The 15,267-nt window shown below is 49.1% G+C and overlaps 1 protein-coding gene and 1 long non-coding RNA gene across 3 annotated transcripts; one reads left to right on the plus strand and one right to left on the minus strand.

The window, feature by feature from the left end:
* Positions 1-1,180: 1,180 nt before the first annotated feature.
* Tkfc (triokinase and FMN cyclase) lies at positions 1,181-15,249 on the minus strand. Of its 2 annotated transcripts, XM_021636055.2 has the most exons (18): positions 15,031-15,249; positions 13,864-13,974; positions 9,628-9,817; positions 8,412-8,522; positions 8,137-8,318; positions 6,419-6,497; positions 6,031-6,120; positions 5,449-5,483; positions 5,283-5,367; positions 5,099-5,188; positions 4,366-4,482; positions 3,880-3,999; positions 3,584-3,721; positions 2,652-2,758; positions 2,446-2,549; positions 2,298-2,331; positions 2,100-2,189; positions 1,181-1,742 (listed from the first exon to the last, which is right to left on the minus strand). In XM_021636055.2, exons 2-18 carry the CDS (start codon positions 13,864-13,866, stop codon positions 1,581-1,583), a joined length of 1,737 nt encoding a protein of 578 aa, XP_021491730.1. In that variant the 5' UTR covers positions 13,867-13,974; positions 15,031-15,249; the 3' UTR covers positions 1,181-1,580. The 2 variants fall into 2 exon arrangements, with proteins under 2 accessions (XP_021491730.1, XP_021491728.1); XM_021636053.2 differs by lacking the exon at positions 15,031-15,249 and having other exon boundaries at positions 13,864-14,087.
* LOC132655119 (uncharacterized) lies at positions 6,491-8,200 on the plus strand. Its single transcript, XR_009592756.1, has 2 exons — positions 6,491-7,299; positions 7,783-8,200. It is a non-coding gene; the product is annotated as an uncharacterized LOC132655119 (long non-coding RNA).
* Positions 15,250-15,267: the final 18 nt, after the last annotated feature.

Below are 15,267 nucleotides of genomic sequence, written 5' to 3' on the forward strand. Positions count from 1 at the left end.
CTTACAGAAGCAGAGAAGGCCAACCAGAAATCCATAATTGTGTTCCTGTAATTGTATGCTACTTAAATCCGTGTGTGTCCTTCATAATGAACGGTTTTAGGATATTGGGATGGTTTGTGCACTGTGTTAGGAAAAGGAGTGTTCCCTGCCTTAAAGTCTGGAAAACAAGACTCAAAAAGGAGTGGAGGGGGCCAGGCAATTAGAGTGACCTGATGTCACTATTCTGGGTGATGGCAGAGTTGGGATCCACAAGTCAGTGTTTGATACCAGCCTTTTCCCCAGCTGTGCACATGCGTCTGTACATGCTGATACCCAGCCTTGTTGCCAACGCCTTCTGATGGAGTAGATTAACAAGGGGCTCTAGGTCTAGAGGCCAAGGGATCTCAGTGCCTAATCTGAGTAACAGAGATGATGGGGTCACTTTCTTAGTATGACCAGCTGTAGATGGTGACACAGCAGGAGGAGAGTGTGCCTGACACCAATGCTAACCCTGTTCTGGTGACAGCACTAGAACACTAGGTTGCTCAGGATCCTCTCTGCAGCTGAGTCTTCACATCCCTGAGATGGTTATCATTCCGAAAAACAAAAACAAAAACATCTTACTTTGTGTAGGCACACTCATGGCTACGACACATGTGCAGACAAGAAGACAACTTTATCTCCTGCCGTCTAATGGGATCTGATGATCAAATTCAAGTTGGTAGGTGTTCTGGCTACTATCCATTGAACCATCTTGCTGGCTTAAAACAGAACCAGACTTCATATCATGGATATGACTTGCTGGTACCTTGAATCACCTTTCTACACTGATGTCATGCCTGGTGTAAGCTGTATGTATGGTGTCTCCCAGACACTAGTCATCTGCCTCTCGGTCAGGGAGTAGGTAGTGATTGCTCTCGAGACCTTGGGGCTGCTATGACTGCTGTGTATGAGCTGTACCAGAGCCTCAATACACGAGTCCATTTCTTCTGGAGACCCAATGCCTGTGTAATTTCTGAAGAATATCAGTTGTTGATCTGGTACTTAGAAAAGCCTTTTTTTTTTTTTGCCACTCTGCTGTAAACTGGCATGCTGTGTGCTAGGGCAGGGCAGGGGAGCCCCCAAGGTGATGAACTGCCTGCCAAGAGATGGCTCATGGTTACCATAACCAGGGAAAAATTCCCAAAGATGAGGCGGCAGCTTATGGTTTTAATGGTTTTTATTAGCTTTTTTTCACACATTGACTAGGTAAAGGTGGCCTTCCAGAGGAAGAGGCCTGGAGTCTTGAAACCAAATGGATATACACAGTTAGAGTCTGTGTTGTACTCAGGAAGAGCCTTATCACTGACATCCAGAGCTGGTTGCAGTGGGGTGGATATGACCTGAGGGACTCGTCTTCCTCAGGAGGGAAAGAACGGTGCTTGTGGGGCATGTGACTAACCCAGGCAGGCACTATCTTCATGGAACAGCTCTGGAGGTGTGGCGGACGATGTCCTGCTCCACACAGAGGATGGGCACTAGGTTTGAGTGAGGGACAGGTGAGCATCTGAAGGTGAGAGGAAGGAACACATAGGGAAAGTCGCTGAGGAGGAAAAAGGCAGTCATGCTCCCTGTGTCTGCAAGACCTCCAGGATGGCACGGAAGATGGTGGCAATTGCCACTGCTCCAGGGTCTGGCTGATCCAGTCGTGCCGAGCTGATATAACTAGCTCTTCCAGCACCAGCTTCCATGTTCTTGGTGGCCATGGCTGCAGCTTCAGCATTCTAGGAAAGTGTGGTAGGAGGTTCCAGAACATGACACTCAGTCTTTCCTTTCCCACTGGGCCCTGAAATCTGAGCCTAGACCCTTTCTTCCATTTTGCCATAATCTCTGTACCATCACCAAATGGAAAGGTCACCTCTCATCTGCTTCTAGCAAGGAAAGGGGCCCATGTTTGCTGATCCTAAGCCCAAGTACTAGGCTAGGCTCAATATATCTTCCTAGCCACATTAGCACTTTCTGAGCTAGGTACTCACCCCTACCGGTGAAAATGAAGGTGAAAATAGGCCATTAACTTGCTTAAGGCCACCTAGAGATTGGAACTTGGTAGCTCCTTGATTGTCCAGCTGAGCCTCACTCACCTCAACTGCTTTAGTCAGGACTGGAAGGAAACTGGCCCCTGTACTCTTCCAGGCTTGGAGCTCCTGTTTTACTGCCCACAGAGAATCTACCTGGACAAGGTCAGAGATGGGGATTGAGAAGAAGCTCTGCTACTTACGGTAGCTTTAGGGCTTGTGGACTCCAAAGGATCAGGGGGTGGCTGTACCCTGAGTACATACCATTGTCCTGTCTCCTGGTTCAGCCTTTCCATACCTGACAGAATGAGCAAGGTGGTTACATTAGTTGTTAGGACAGGGCATGGCTGGGAGCAGGTAACATCTATCAATCACCTCTCCAGCACACCCCTGGTGTAAAGACATGGCTCACTTCATCATGGCCTCTAGGCCGGCATCCATGGCAGCAGACCAGGCTGGGAGGTCAGTCTTGGTCTTGAGGGGCTGGGCAGCTGCAGTCAGGAACAAGCCATAGAGCTGGGGAGGACCAGAATGCTGAGTACATGGAGCTGGCCTGTACCCAACCAAGCCTGCATCCCTCTCCATCAGTCCATCCCTCCAGGGCCTGTTGCTACTCACCGCCCCAGATGAGCCTCCCATCCTCTCCAGCAGCAGGACAGACAGTTTGGAGAGTACCTGGGCAGGGCTGTCTAGAGCTGGGTCTTCCTTTAGCCAGTCCAGGATGGCTGCAGGTAGAGACACAGGTAGCCCTTCAGAGGCACTGTCCACTTCATTTTCTCTCCCTGGTCTCTGCTAGTGTTTTCCTGATTGGTCTTATTTACTGAGGGATGTGCTCTCTGCCTGCTTGGGTTGGTTTGTGTGTTTTGTTTTTTCCCTTTCTTCTCTCTCCCATAACCCTAAGTCAGTCTGGAAATTCTCATAAGCCACCATTGCCTGGTTTTATTTACTTCTGTAACCATAGAGACAGGAGAGTTGCTTGCTTGAGTTAGGTACTGAATGCATCTTTCCTTCTTTCTTTCTTTCTTTTTTCTTTCTTTCTTTCTTTCTCTTTCTTTCTTTCTTTCTTTCCTTCCTTCCTTCCTTCCTTCCTTCCTTCCTTCCTTCCTCCCTCCTTCCTGTCTCTCTCTCTCTCTCTCTCTCTCGGCTTTTTAAGACAGGATTTCTCTTTTAGCCCTGGTTGTCCTGGAACTCACTCTGTAGACCAGGCTAGCCTTTACCTCCTGAGTGCTGGGATTAAATCTGTGTGCCACTACTACTGAGCTGAATGCATTTTTCTTAAACAGCTAGACAACCAAAACTTTCTGGTGGTGTGTGCAACGGAGAGTGCTAAGGGCAGCAGAATGGAGTTTCTTTCTGCAATCACTCCCATTAGCAGTGTGAGAAACTCTTTTGGGAAACCAGGGTGAGGGGTGTGCCAAGGTGTGCAAATGGCTTCACTTGGTGAAGGGAGGCAAGAACACCATGAAAGCTCCTAAATGTTCTGGAAATTGTTTCATGGAATGTCCAAATCTAAGAGCTAGTATGCTCCTGAGCACCCCAAAGAGGCCAACCTTTGGCAGCACGGCTATGGGTAGTGCCACAATCCCCGTCTCCAGCAGCCCTGTCCAAGGCATTCAGGTGCTTCTCCAGACCAGTCAGGGTGGTGCATACCCGCTCCAGCACAAGCATCATCTGTTTTGGTGCTACACCTAGAAAGGGAGGACAGAATGCAGAGGCCCAGTCAGGCCTTCTCACAGCCAAACTTGACCAGTGTAGGAGGCATAAGTGTCAAGATTCCCCTCCACCACACACACACCAAAGTCTTGAACACCAAGGATGCTTGTCCCTCCTCATCAGGGCTCAGTACCTCCTACTGCAGTAGCTTCAGGGACTGCTGAAGGCTCTCTGGGAGCTGTCCGGATCCGCTTCCGCCTAGTCACAGGGACCTTGGCCAGGTGAGGCCAGGCTGTTGCAGTAGTGTCAGCATCTAGAGGTAGCCACATAACTTTTTCAGATAAGATCAGGTGGGGCCTAGACTCCCCTCCTGGCCACGAAGACTGGTTCCCTAAGCTGTCTGCAAGAAGGGAGTCCAAACCAATAAGGATATATAATGAGTGTGTACTGCATATTGGGGCAGAGGCATGCCCTGGGGAGAGAGTAAGGCAGATGTGAGGAAGACACTAACACTGACTTTTCAGAATTGGGTGAGAGCTGAAGGCCAAAAAAATCAGAAAAGGCCTCTTCATAGGTCTATAGCCCAGAGTGTCACCATCAGCCCTATGTGGTTCCTATGATAGAACCTGTGGATGGATGATGATTCCTTCTAGCAATGCCTCAAGGATCCAGGTCTCACCTATCAGCTTCAGCATGGGTTCGTCCACAAGCATCAAGGTAAGGGAAACACCAGGCATCTCTAGTGCTGACATGAAGGTACCCACCAGGGCACGGGCGACCTGCACCCCACGGTCCTCTGCAATGCCAAGCACAGAGGCCTGTGAGCATGGAAGGGCACTACTCAGAGCATCATATAACGAAACCAAACAAAGTAAAATAAGGACCTAAAAGGTTGAGGCCTTTGATGAGTAGTGAAATGGCCTGATTTCCTCAGAGCATCCCTCAGTGACAGCCCATTACCACATTCCTGGATGTATCCCTTCTTGAGGATACAGCTGATGAATAACAGAACTTGTTTACTGAGTTCTGAGCAGGCACCAGGAATCTTATGATATGATATGTAATCTCATTTACTTCTCATTACTACACTATAAAGGCAGGTATTGCTATGATTATTTCCAGACTCAGGATCCCAGCAGCTAAGTGACAAAACTGACAGTTTAGCTCAAGCTTGTGTGACTGATGTTCTGGGCTATGTCAGGACATTGCCTCAGCTGCTTTTCTTATGCCCAGATTCAAACCAGGTTCAAAGGGGAGCTAGTCATAGAGACAGAGGCAGGAGGATTTCTCTGAGTTCACGACCAATCTGGTCTTCATAGTAAATTCAGGCTAGCCAGCACTATGAAACAATGAGACATTGTTTCAAAAAACCAAATAAGCAAAGGGCTAAGGGTCCTCCTGTAGTTGCTCACCCAGCAAGCGTATGGTAGCTTCAGCTATGATGCCCAGTTCCAGGAAAGACAGGCCACCCAGATTGTTGACTATCAGTATCACTGAAGAACCTGTTGACAGATGTGATACCCTCAGTGAGACTTTTGGTGGTTTCTGTGCAAAGGGGCAGGAAGGTCTTGGAGACTGGGACAACAGGCTACTCACCTGACTCTACAGGCACATGGGATACATTGGAGGTGTTTGTCATGTGGTCAAGCATGAGAGTGACAATCTGATCAACAGGTGCCCTCTGTCAGAAGAAGCATAATAGGTGAGCTGCGCTGCCTGGGAGGCCTTGGGGCTGGCTGGGCTGAGCAGGGAGGCTATTTACCTTTATCCGACGAACACCAGCTTCCCCGTGAATTCCTGTATAGACATGGTCATTACTGGCAGGCCCAGGGCCCGCTACTTCTCATGCTTTTGTCAACTACACATAAAGTGTTCAGCTATCGTGAACTAGGCTAGGCACAATGGGTGTGGACAGTGGTAAAACAAAAACAAAAACAGGGCAGCAGATGGTGTGGCAGTAGAGCTACCTGGGAAGTCACAGAGGCCTAGGACACTAATGCCTATTGTTAGACACACACAGGGTAAAGGTGAACTTGTCAGTCCTTTGGACCAAAAGGGCTATACATTGGGGTTGGAGCAGGAGCATATGGAATGATGTGGGTAAAAGTGAGGTAGGAGGAATGCGGTGCTCTATGGGTCCAGAGCCTGGGCAAAATGGCGAAGTGGATAAAGTCAGGTAGGTTGGTTTAGGCTGTGCCTCAAGTGTACACGAATGAATCCAGAGACCACCTTTGCGACATCAAATAAACAGGGAGGACCAGATATACAACTCTAGGACCTCAGAGGTGGGCAAAACTCAAGGCAAAGAACAGGAATGGCAGGGGCATGGTGGCCACGGGCTTACCCAGGCCTAGTTCCAGTTCATCATCTGCAAGCTCAAAGGTGGGTTTGGAGCCAGGGACACTGCAGGAAGACAAGCTCACCCCCAGGGTACCTAGAAAAAAATGAATCATAAAAGAGATGGCGGTTCTGCTGCTGGCAGCAGGTGCCAGGATGGCATCAATGCCATGGCCATAGGCATCCTCTTTCTAAGTAGGCTGCCCAACTCTTCATCTTAGTGAGGAAGAGAGTCTAAACTCTGGTACTCAAGGCTGTTAGGCTCCAGGGCCTCCCAGGAGACCTTCCCCCAGCCCCTGGGAATAACATGGAAAAGCTCCTGGTGTAGCTGGCAGGAGCCTGCTCTAAGTCCCCAGGTCTGCCACAATCCTCCCATCCCAGTGGCTGGCACTCACCCATGGCCTTAGCAATCGCATTCACTCGCTTTGCAATTTCCTCCAGCCCCACACCTTCCTCAGCCAGAGCGCCTGCCACCTGTAACCACCCAGAGAGAGAGAGAGAGAGAGACAGACAGACAGAGAGACAGGGAGGGGGTAGAGAAGTCACTGGATCAATGGTTGCCAAACAGACTGGGAAGAATGTCCTTGTTGGGAGGGAGAATCTCAGGATTTCTACAATAAACCTGGTCTATCACATTTAGGGTAGAAGAATGTCCTCTCCTTATTCACAGCATACCTGCTGAGAGTCTTCAAGAGTTTGTGTTTGGAGATGGGAGTGTGGACCCATAGTAGAAGGCTTGTCTAGCATGCATGAAGCCCATTCCCAGCAAAACACATACAAACATATAGCCATTCATATTCTGTCTGTCTCTCTCTCTGTTTCTCTCTCTCTCCCTCCCTCCTAGTCTTGTGGAGCTGGAACAGACTTCAAAGAGAGAAAAAGGGGCCTAGAGAAGGGGGCCATTTGTTCAGTGTCACACAGCCCATTGCTGATCAGTTTCCTGATTCTTAGACCTTTCTCCCATAGCATACAATGTACCTATTTACTACTGAGCTGGAAAGGAAGAAGGATGGCTTAATCACAGTCCTGCTTTCAAGGAACTTGGAGTCTGAAGAAGAGAAGCAGAGACACACCGAAAATTACTGCAGGGAGGCACATGGGTGAGGAGTTTCTTGGTGGCTTAGGGTGCTGAGAAGATCAGGCAGGGTACCACATGCAGCACCATCTACAGAATGTCAGGAGTGATCCAGGCCACAGAAGACTGGTCAAGGAAAGGATTTTGCATGGCAGAGATGTGGCATATGTAAAGCCACAGAGATGAGCTCCAGCCCAGCAGGTACAGGGAGGGACCCAATGTTTACAGTGCATAAGGGAAAGGGAGGAATGCTGGGCAGTGAAACCAGGAGTTAATGAGGGGGGACAGGAGTGTGGTGGTGGCATGGCTGGAGAGGCAGCTCAGTGGTTAAAAGCACTCTGTGCTCTTGCAGAGGATCCAGGATTGGTTCCCAGCACCCACATGGCAGCTCACAGCTTTCTGTAGTTCCAGTTCCAGAGGATCCAACCCCTTCTTCAGGCTTCTCCTGGAACTGGAGTTACAGACCATGGTGATCTACCATGTAAGTGATGGGAACTGAACCCAGCTTCTCTGCAAGAGCAGCCAGTGTGCTTAACTACTTAACCATCTTTCCACCCCTCAAATAAATAAAAAGAGTGTAATGTGCACCCCCAACCAAGAGGCTTGAGCTGACTGTGGGAACACAAGGGGCTCTTTGAGAGATGAAAACTGGGCATATATACCTTTTCTCTTATTTTGACACAGTTATCCAAGCTAGCCTCAACTTCAAAACCCTCCAGTCTCAGCCTTCTGTATTTTAAAAAAAGATACCTCTGGGGGCAGTATGGACAACTGACTGACAAGGCAGGAGTGCAAGAAGCAAACAGGAGAGCGCAGCGAGAAGGTGAGTGCAGTAGGATCCAAGATGAAGGTAGTTAGAGAAGGATATGAGGAGGAGTGTGCTGCACTGGAAGGAGTGCTAGGAGGGTGACTGCACTGGAAGGAGTGCTAGGAGGGTGTGGAGAATGCCTGCATTCTGGACTTAATGGCTGAGGTAATGGTGGGAACTGGTGAGTCAGGGCAAAGGAATGGCTGGTGTTCCAGGGAGGGGAGGCTAACCTTGTGGATAAGAATTGTGCCACACAGGCCACGCCGGCCTGCCTTTTTCAGGACAGTGAAGGCGCTGTCATCCCCAATTATCACCATCTCCACAGGGATGCCCTCTGCCTTGGCCTGCTCCATGGCAAATCCAAAGTTGAGCCGATCCCCAGTGTAGTTCTTCACAATGAGGAGGATGCCCGCTGTAGGAGCAGTAACATTGTATCATTAGGCCTTAACCTCACCTACCCACAAAGTGCCCACCCACAGCATTCTCTCCCACCTGCAAGCCTGACCTGTGCCTGCCTGGTCCACAGCTCTAATGGCTGCAAGGATGCTGCCCACAGCTGGAGAGGCAAACACGGATCCTGCGATGACCCCTGTCAGCATTCCCTTCCCGATAAAACCTGGAGATGGAGAGAAGTAAAGCTGCTGGGTAGAATCTAGGCCTATTCTCCCTGGGGCTTCTCACACGCCTGAGCTCCATGTTTGGGTAAGCCCTACTGTGTGCTTGTGCTATGTATGACTCATCCCTCCGTAGGCATCATCTTAGAGGTGCTTCCCCTGATCTCCCACCCTGAAGAACTCTATCCACTCCTACCATTTTCTGTTCTTTTTTTTACATAAAGCTTTTGAAAAAACATGTTTTGGGTGTCTTACAAGTGTATGCATGCACATATATATATTATGTACCATGTGTGTACCTAGTGCCTGTGGAGGTCAGAAGAGGGTAGTGCGTCCCCTGAAACTGGAGTTACAGTTGGCTGAGAGCTGCTATGTAGGTGCTGGGAACTGAAGGTCTTCTTTAGCTTTTGAGTGCCGAGTCATCTCTCCTGCACCTCATTGTTTATTCTATTGCCTGCTATAACCCTTCTGGCTCTCTGAACTGCTTATTCACATCTGTTTTCCCAGAGTGGGGCATTAAAGTTCTGTAGGGGCAGGATCTCTCCTGATTCATATGCATATAGGGCTAGGTATACAGTAGGCTCTCTAATATGTGCCCAATGAATAAACACAATACTGAGGGTGGATAGGAAAGGTGCAAATGACACGAAGTCTGAGGCCTCTGTAGGGGCTCCTAACGAGGGCTCATGTCCCTGGCATCAAACAAGAAACCAGCTCGGATGGTTCCGGTGTGGGAAAAGGCATGGTAGGAATGCAGAAGAGGGGTCCTGATTTGTGCTTGCAGAGTCAGAAAAGTTTCATGGAGGTGTTGGGTCAGCTGACTTGGAAAAACAGGTCAGGAGGACTTTCGAAATTACCAACTCTTGAGGCTGGGAGAGCCTCCGAGGTTATCTCAAGCGACCTTGCATTTCTAGGGCTGTAAGAATCCAGGTGCAGAGAGAGGCTGTGACTGGTTGTGGGGTAGCTGGAGGGCATGAGAGGATGGAGACTGGGCCCAGTCTTAATTCTGGCCTCAGCATTGTCTGTCTGTCAGAAAGCATTGAAGATGTCCCAGGAGCCCTACTCTGCTCTGGCCAGCACCCCTCACAATCAACACAAGATACTCACCGGCATGGGCAGGCTCATGGCCTGAGCCCCCACCCGACAGAAGTGCCACCCGGCCCTTGAGGCTGTCCAGGTCAGAACGCAGGGCCACACGGTGCCCTTGCAGGAGCTGCAGGTCAGGGTTACAGGCCACAAACCCAGCAAGGGAATCATCAGCGCACCCTTCCACAGAATTCAGCAGCTTCTTGGAGGTCTGTGGAACAGGAGCAAGAAAGAAGAGGTTCCAAGCGTGGTCAGCAGGCACCCCCATCCTGCTCAGAAACATTATTGCATCAATTTTCCCAGGAATCTCATGCCAGGGGAAAGGAACTACAGAAACCACCTAGGAATTCTAAGGACATAGTGCTGCCTTTGAGAAATGGGACCATCCCAGACTAGAAAGAAAAACAACTGGACCTTGAATAAGGGCCAGCTAAGAAAGAAGAACAGTCAGACAATTAGGGCTACTAAACCTTGAGTAGAGGCCAGACCAGATGGCCCTCCTCAGAAGACAGGATGAGCTTATTTTAAGATAAGAAACCTGAGGCAGGGAGGACTGCCCTTGGAAGAAGCTGTAAGCTTTTTGCCAGCTGCAAAACTGCTATCTTTTCTGCTGACTAGTCAATGTAAAGATACATGTGTGGCCTGATTTTTAGGTATAAAAACTCTGTGCTTTGTATGCTTGGGGTCGTCTCCTGCCTTGAAGGGGTGACCCCCATCGCGATCGGAATAAACTGCCTCTTGCTTTTGCATCAAACCCACGGTCTGAGTCTCTTTGGGGAGGGAGTGGTACGGAGTCCCTGCATCGGGAGTGCAGGTTTTGCACCTTAAGTTGTGTTATTACCAAGAGGATGTGCCTGTGACTTCTCAACTTTCAATTTTTTATTCAATTTTTTATTATAAGCCTTTTGGTTTCTATATATCCTGAAAAACAGCTTTGATGTAAAGCAAATGGGGGAAGTTGGTGTCCTCACTAAAAAAACAAAGAAAGAAAGAAAGAAAGAAAGAAAGAAAGAAAGAAAGGAAGAAAGGAAGAAAGGAAGAAAGGAAGAAAGGAAGAAAGAAAGAAAGAAATTGGGGCTCAGTCTGTTTCTGTTTGAGGAGGTTGTAAGTTTTAGGCTGTGACAGGGAATAGTCTGAGCCCCACAGCCACCAGACTGATGCTACAACTGAGCTGCCTGTGCTCCAGCTGGACCTCTCATGCAGGGTGGCAGGGCCCAATGTGAGGCCCTGTATGCTCACAGACAGTAGAATGCTCTTCCTGCCCTCCGTGGAAACAGGATATCATTTTTATATGCTATATGAGAGAGACACTCACATGTGTATGGTAGCACATAATAAAAGGACCTCAGACTCCCAAAGGGATCTGGGAAGCCTTTATGAAGAACAAGTAGGAGATATGTAGGCATTGGGAAGTGGAGGGTATTCTGGGCAGAAGGAAACATAAGCTATGATATGGAGGTGTGCAATAGCATAGTAGTTCCAGGAAGCATCAGTGATCCAAGAAATATGGCTGGCAGGAAGAGGCAGGCAGGGGACTCACAAGCCACAGGGAGAATCTTGTTAAAAGAAATTGTTAGGGGCAAAGCCTCAGCTCTGCGAGCCTAACAAACTAGACTCAGCTACATATACTCAATAGAAGAAACAATAGTAAAAAGCAGAGAAGGAAGGTTTATCTATTTATTTATTTACAATAAATTATAATCTATTAGTTTATCAAATTATTTATTATTTACCAATTTATCAATGTATCCTCATTGGGAAGAGGAGCAAATAAAGAGGTCCAGGAACAACTGTGTGTCCAAGTCCATCTTCAGGGCACTTGATACAAGGTTAGGTTTAAATAGACAGCAAGAGGTACATATAATCTAGCAGTTCTAGCTGGGTGTGGTAGCATATGACTATGATCCCAGCAGTTGGGAGGTGGAGGCTGGAGGAATTGAAGGTTAGCATCAGCTACATATAAAGTTTGAGGCTAGCCTGAGCTACAAGAGACCCATGTATCCCAAACAGACACATAAAAACTGAAACAAGCCAGATGGTGGGGTGCATGTCTTTACTACCAGAACTCAAGAGGCAGAGGCAGGTGGATCCCCAGGCCAGCCTGGTCTGCAGAGCAAGTTCCAGGACATCCAGGGCCACACAGAGAAAACCCCGCCTCAAAAAAACCAAAATCAACCAACCACAACAAACAAAACAAAACAAAATAAACAAACAAACAAAAGCTGAAACAAATAAAAAGCCTAATCAGTCCTGGTCAAGGCATGGCTCTTGACCCATCCCTCTCTGCTCCCAGCATGAGATTCCTGGGAAAATCTCAGTTCCTTGGGGTGGGGGAGCATTGTTTGATAGCTAACAGGGAGGGGTGCAAATGTCTCTCTTTAGAATGTCTTCATCCCTGCCGGGGCGGTGCACTATGAGCTATGGGCCTACCCAGGAGGGAGGTTGCACAATGGCTGGCCAAAAATTATGGAAAATACCTCTGGGTTCAGCTGGGTCTTTACAGGGTGTGCAGAGGGGAGCTAAGTGAGAAAGTGAGAGCTCAAGCTTTGCAATCAAATACCACTCCTGCCTGTAATTAGCTATGAGAGAACTCAGGAGAGAAAACATCTGTTGTGGGCTCAACTCTTCCTCTGGGAAACAGTGATTTACTCGAGTACAGTCTGTAACAGTTTCGTGGAAATCGCTCACTAAAAAAGAGCAGCCCCCTGCCTTTGTCCTCAGGAGGCAGGAAGAGTGAATCTCACAGTGGCTCGAAGGGCATGCTAGCGCCACCTAGTGTTCTGCAGCTGACCCAGGTCCCGGCAAAGCACACTTCCTGCCTCTTTCCCGAGCCTGGTCAGTACCCATATGGGCCTTTATGGAAAATGCAGCGCTGAGGTCTTACAGTCCAGCTTTCCATCATTTAACAAGGGCCAAAGCCACAACACCTGTTTAAGGATGCAGGGAGTAGCCCTCGTCAATAGGCAGCAAGCAGAATAAGATGAGCTCCGTTTCTTTTCTCTCTCTCTCTCTCTCTCTCTCTTTTTCTTTCTTTCTTTTTCTGAGACAGGGTTTCTTTGTAAAGTCTTGGCTGTTCTGGAGCTCATTCTGTAGACCAGGCTAATCCCGAACTCACACAGATATGCCTGCCTCTGCCTTCCAGATTGCTGGAATTACAGGCATGCACCACAATTGCCCAGCTGAGCTCCATTTCTCAAGCACTAAGAACCAGAGCTATTTCTATGAACTTATGAACATGACTAAATTAATTTTCCCAATAATCCTTTGGAGGTAAGATTAGCACAAAGAAAAAAATGAAGCACAACATAGTGGGCCTCCCGTACTGCAGTGCTTTGCTCTGGGAGCAGCCCGCACACACCTGGCCTGAGGAACAAGGACCAGATCATTCCCCCTGGTCAAAGTCACACAGCCAGCCAGTGCCTAGGCCTACCTGGTTCATCCCAGCCACATGCTGTTTTCCCAAGTGGCTAAAACAGATATAGGGTGCTAAAGGTCTCGCTCTAAGAAGGGCACAGTGTGGGGAAAGGGGGATCTCATGATACACAGTGAAGTTGTCTGTTGGTGTCAACTCCAAGCCCAGCCTCCTGCACCACCCTTCAGGAGATTCCCAACCATTCCTGCAGTAGAGCCATTCCTGTGTCCACTAACCCAAGGGGAAGAGAAAGCAAGAAAAGGGAGATACCAAGTAAGGTCACTAGGATTCTAGTCTGATCAACACTGCACAGCCATGTGGTAGCAGGTCTTAATCTGCCACATTTCAGACAGGGGTGGGCAAGAGGAGAGGCTCAGGGACATCAAGCCTTCTTTGTAGTGGTAACGCAGTGGTGGGGGTTAGGCTGAAATCTGAGCCCAGATCTGTTCAAGATCAGTTTTAAAGCAAAGCCTGGGGACACTGTGAGCCTTCCACATTGCTGTTCTCTGCTCTGGGAGCAGCCCACACATGCCTGGCCTGAGAAACAAAAGACCGGATTCTTCCTGGTTCCCTCTTTGACTAGTGAAGTGACTTATTACACAGCAAGTAACTTGCTTTCTGACCTAAATGCATGACTGAGATCTTAGCCACAGGGGCTTCCGAGTGCCTCAGGTCAACCTCAGACCTGTTTTGGCTCAGTGCTGGGGCCACAGAAGAGGGAACAGGGGCCAGGCCTGGAGATACAAGGTGAAACTCTGTCTTCTGAACCCCAGGAGGCCGTAGCATCTCAGTTGGGGAATAGAGAGATCCCAGGTTCTCAGAAGGGGGATCCCCACAGGACTCACCATGGTGGGGAGGCTCTGAAACAAGTTGAGCTCACACGTCTGCTCCCAGCTGCAGCAGGGTGGACAGTCCTCTGACTGCTACCAGGTCTGAGGTAGAGGAGGTGGCAGCACCTGCAGGGGTGGTAAGGACTTGAGCCACGGGCAGCCAAATGGTATAATCATGCCTCCAGTGCCTTAAGAATTAGGGAGCTGCCCCAGACTTTGATCCAAGTCCAAACTCTAGTACGTGAGCTAGGGATGGAGAGCAGCATGGGCCTGATCAAGGTTCACACCCACACTTGGCCAGAACACAGATCAATTCATGTCCGGCAGAGTTGCCTCTCTGCCTGGGAGGCATCCTAATCAAGAAGCAAAGTTACCCACAGAGTAACTTCATATCTTACATGGATACCATTAATGGACAAAGTGTACAAGGATCTTCACCTTGCTGGCTGGCCACACTAGGAATGAGCCAGCTCTGTGACCCTATTTTCTTCTGGAATATAGACTGAGTTGTCCAAGATGGTACTGGTAAGAGTCGGGACTTGAGCCCATGTCTAACCTTGATACAAAGCTTACTGTTCCCACTAATCATCCAGTTCTCCAAAGTCAGGCAGAGTTCAAGGTAGGGAAATCTGAGGTATAAATCACTCTTCAGTTCCACCTGGTTCAGCAGCATTGTTGGCCCCAGCCCCGCCCATTTCTACCTCAGCTTACTAGGGTGACTTTTAGTTAAAGTGATCCCTTTAGGCCTCGGCCTCATCTGTAAAATAGGGAGTTAGCTCCTCTCTGTGGCATTCTGCGGATGCTTCAGGCCTCAGCTTCTGCTGTTCCTTGGCGCCTTGTAGGGGGTTAGGGGTGGGGGCGTGGAGGCTGTCTGATGAAGCCTGGGGCCTGGAACTGCGGGACTGACTGCGCTGGCCAACAGCGTCTTTAAGGCTCTTGCTGTGAAATCCCAGCATTGTGTTTGCGTTCACAGTATCACAGTACGGGCAAGCGATTTAAGTAGGAAGCCCTTTTGTTTCTGAATAATTAAGAGAGGTAAGCATCAAGACCCCCAGGTGAGGTGTGAGGCACGGATGGTTGCTCTAAGGTCAGCTGAGGGCATTCGATGGATCTGGAGGAGCTGGAAGAGTTAAGCAAAGGAAAGGAGGATTCTAGTCTGGGATGTGCACTGATGGTTGTCACCTCTCTCCTCTTTCTAGTCCTCCGCAGCCCTTCCGGCTCCAAAAGGGGGTTAAACAGCTCCAAGGATTCCTGGGGCTATGGAGGAGGGAAGAAGGCAGAATCCGAGGAGAGACAGGGGCGTGGATCGGGGCAGAAGAGCCCGGAGGCGGCCTCTGAGAGATATTCGTGGTCGAACAACCGTCCAGAACCACTAGCGGAAACCGTTCAGGTCAGCGTACCCGAACTCTCGCTCTCATC

Source organism: Meriones unguiculatus, chromosome 1 (assembly GCF_030254825.1).
Source record: "Meriones unguiculatus strain TT.TT164.6M chromosome 1, Bangor_MerUng_6.1, whole genome shotgun sequence".
Classification (NCBI taxonomy): Eukaryota; Metazoa; Chordata; class Mammalia; order Rodentia; family Muridae; genus Meriones; species Meriones unguiculatus.

What these genes read in the sequence shown, in the direction of transcription:
- Tkfc (XM_021636055.2), bottom strand. An exon ending in TGCGATTGCTAAGGCCATGG is followed by an intron (nt 6,121 to 6,418) that starts GTGAGTGCCAGC and finishes ATTTTTTTCTAG; the next exon opens with GTACCCTGGGGGTGAGCTTG. An exon ending in CCATGTGCCTGTAGAGTCAG is followed by an intron (nt 5,189 to 5,282) that starts GTGAGTAGCCTG and finishes ATCTGTCAACAG; the next exon opens with GTTCTTCAGTGATACTGATA.